Source organism: Mus pahari, chromosome 2 (assembly GCF_900095145.1).
Source record: "Mus pahari chromosome 2, PAHARI_EIJ_v1.1, whole genome shotgun sequence".
Taxonomy (NCBI): domain Eukaryota; kingdom Metazoa; phylum Chordata; class Mammalia; order Rodentia; family Muridae; genus Mus; species Mus pahari.
Genome location: NC_034591.1, coordinates 60,627,689 through 60,628,903, shown reverse-complemented (window position 1 = coordinate 60,628,903; position 1,215 = coordinate 60,627,689). Strand labels below are relative to the sequence as shown.

General features: G+C 46.9%; 1 protein-coding gene and 1 gene segment (V, D, J or C); both read right to left on the bottom strand.

Annotated features, from left to right (window-relative positions):
- The window catches only part of LOC110316504, a 359,339-nt gene that overhangs the window by 244,229 nt on the left and 113,895 nt on the right, over positions 1-1,215 (bottom strand).
- LOC110316060 (anionic trypsin-2-like) overlaps positions 1-1,215 on the bottom strand; it is a 15,325-nt gene that overhangs the window by 1,846 nt on the left and 12,264 nt on the right. Inside the window, exons 2-4 of the mRNA XM_021190145.1 lie at positions 887-1,140; positions 388-524; positions 8-121 (exon numbers count right to left, since the gene is read on the bottom strand). Coding sequence (XP_021045804.1) covers positions 8-121; positions 388-524; positions 887-1,140 — 505 coding nt within the window. The remainder of the gene's footprint in view (positions 1-7; positions 122-387; positions 525-886; positions 1,141-1,215) is intronic.

The following is a 1,215-nucleotide window of genomic DNA, read 5'->3' as shown; positions in this document are numbered from 1 at the left end:
AGTCCACATAGTTGCAGACCTTGGTGTACACACCAGGATTGTCCTTCAGGGCACAGCCATAGCCCCAGGAGACAATGCCCTGGAGCTGTCCATTGCAGACCACAGGGCCACCAGAGTCACCCTGGAAAGGAGAAATACAGTATTGAAGGAAGAGGCACAAGGAAAAAGGACCACATTGCTCTGACCTGAAGATGCCATTTTAGCCATGCTTTGCCTCCCCTGGTTAGCCCATCCTCTGTTCTGACTGATATGTTGAAATAACCTCCAGATCGCCTTCCTCACTTTTCCATGGAACCACTAGAGATAACTTCCTGCCTCATACACTTGGGCATGCTAACCCCAATCCTAGAAAAAACAAATTATTTTTGTGAGAATGAAGCCAATTACCTGGCAGGAATCTTTGCCTCCCTCCAGGAAGCCAACNCAGATCATGTTATTGGTGATCTTTCCAGGATAGGAGGCNTCACAGTCAGCCTGAGGCAGCACTGGGGCATTCAGGCACTGGAGCAGGTCTGGGTTGTTCACTTTGAGGAAAGGATAAGAAAGAAAGTGATTCAGACCAGGATAGACGTTAACATTCCAGTGTAGAAAGTCTATGGACCATGGAGCATCCTTCAAGGTATGAAAGCCCAGCAAGAAACTTAGATGCCAGAATAGTTATTATTGATGTCCTTCCTAGAAGTAATAGTAGAATATTCTTTATCTGCTCTGTTTTCATGCTGGGAACAAGATCATTTTGCCTGCAAATACCGCTTGTACCCACTGCACAGCTCTGTGTTATTGGATACTTTTAATGTTTTTTCATCTTAGAAGCCAATGGTTTCAATGCAGAACCTAGTTTGGTTCTGGGAAGTTGTAAAGGAAGCAGACAAAGTAGCCTACTCACCGCCNGAGCTCAAGGTGTTGCCCCAGCCAGAGATGAGACACTGAGTGCCTGCAGCTGCACAGGAGNTGGGCAGAGCCACAGTGGCAACTCTGGCACTGAGAGTCACAGGGGAAGCAAGTTTGATCAGCATGATGTCGTTGTTCAGGGTCCTCCCATTGAAGTTGGGGTGCTTGATGATCTTGGCAGCATTGACAAACTGCTCATTGCCCTCCAGGACATTGATGTTGTGCTCTCCCAGTCTCACTTGGATGCGGCTGTTGGGAAGAGAGCCATGTTATAATCTTCCTCTCCATCAATGCAAACAGTTCAGAGTTGTTAAACTCTTTTTG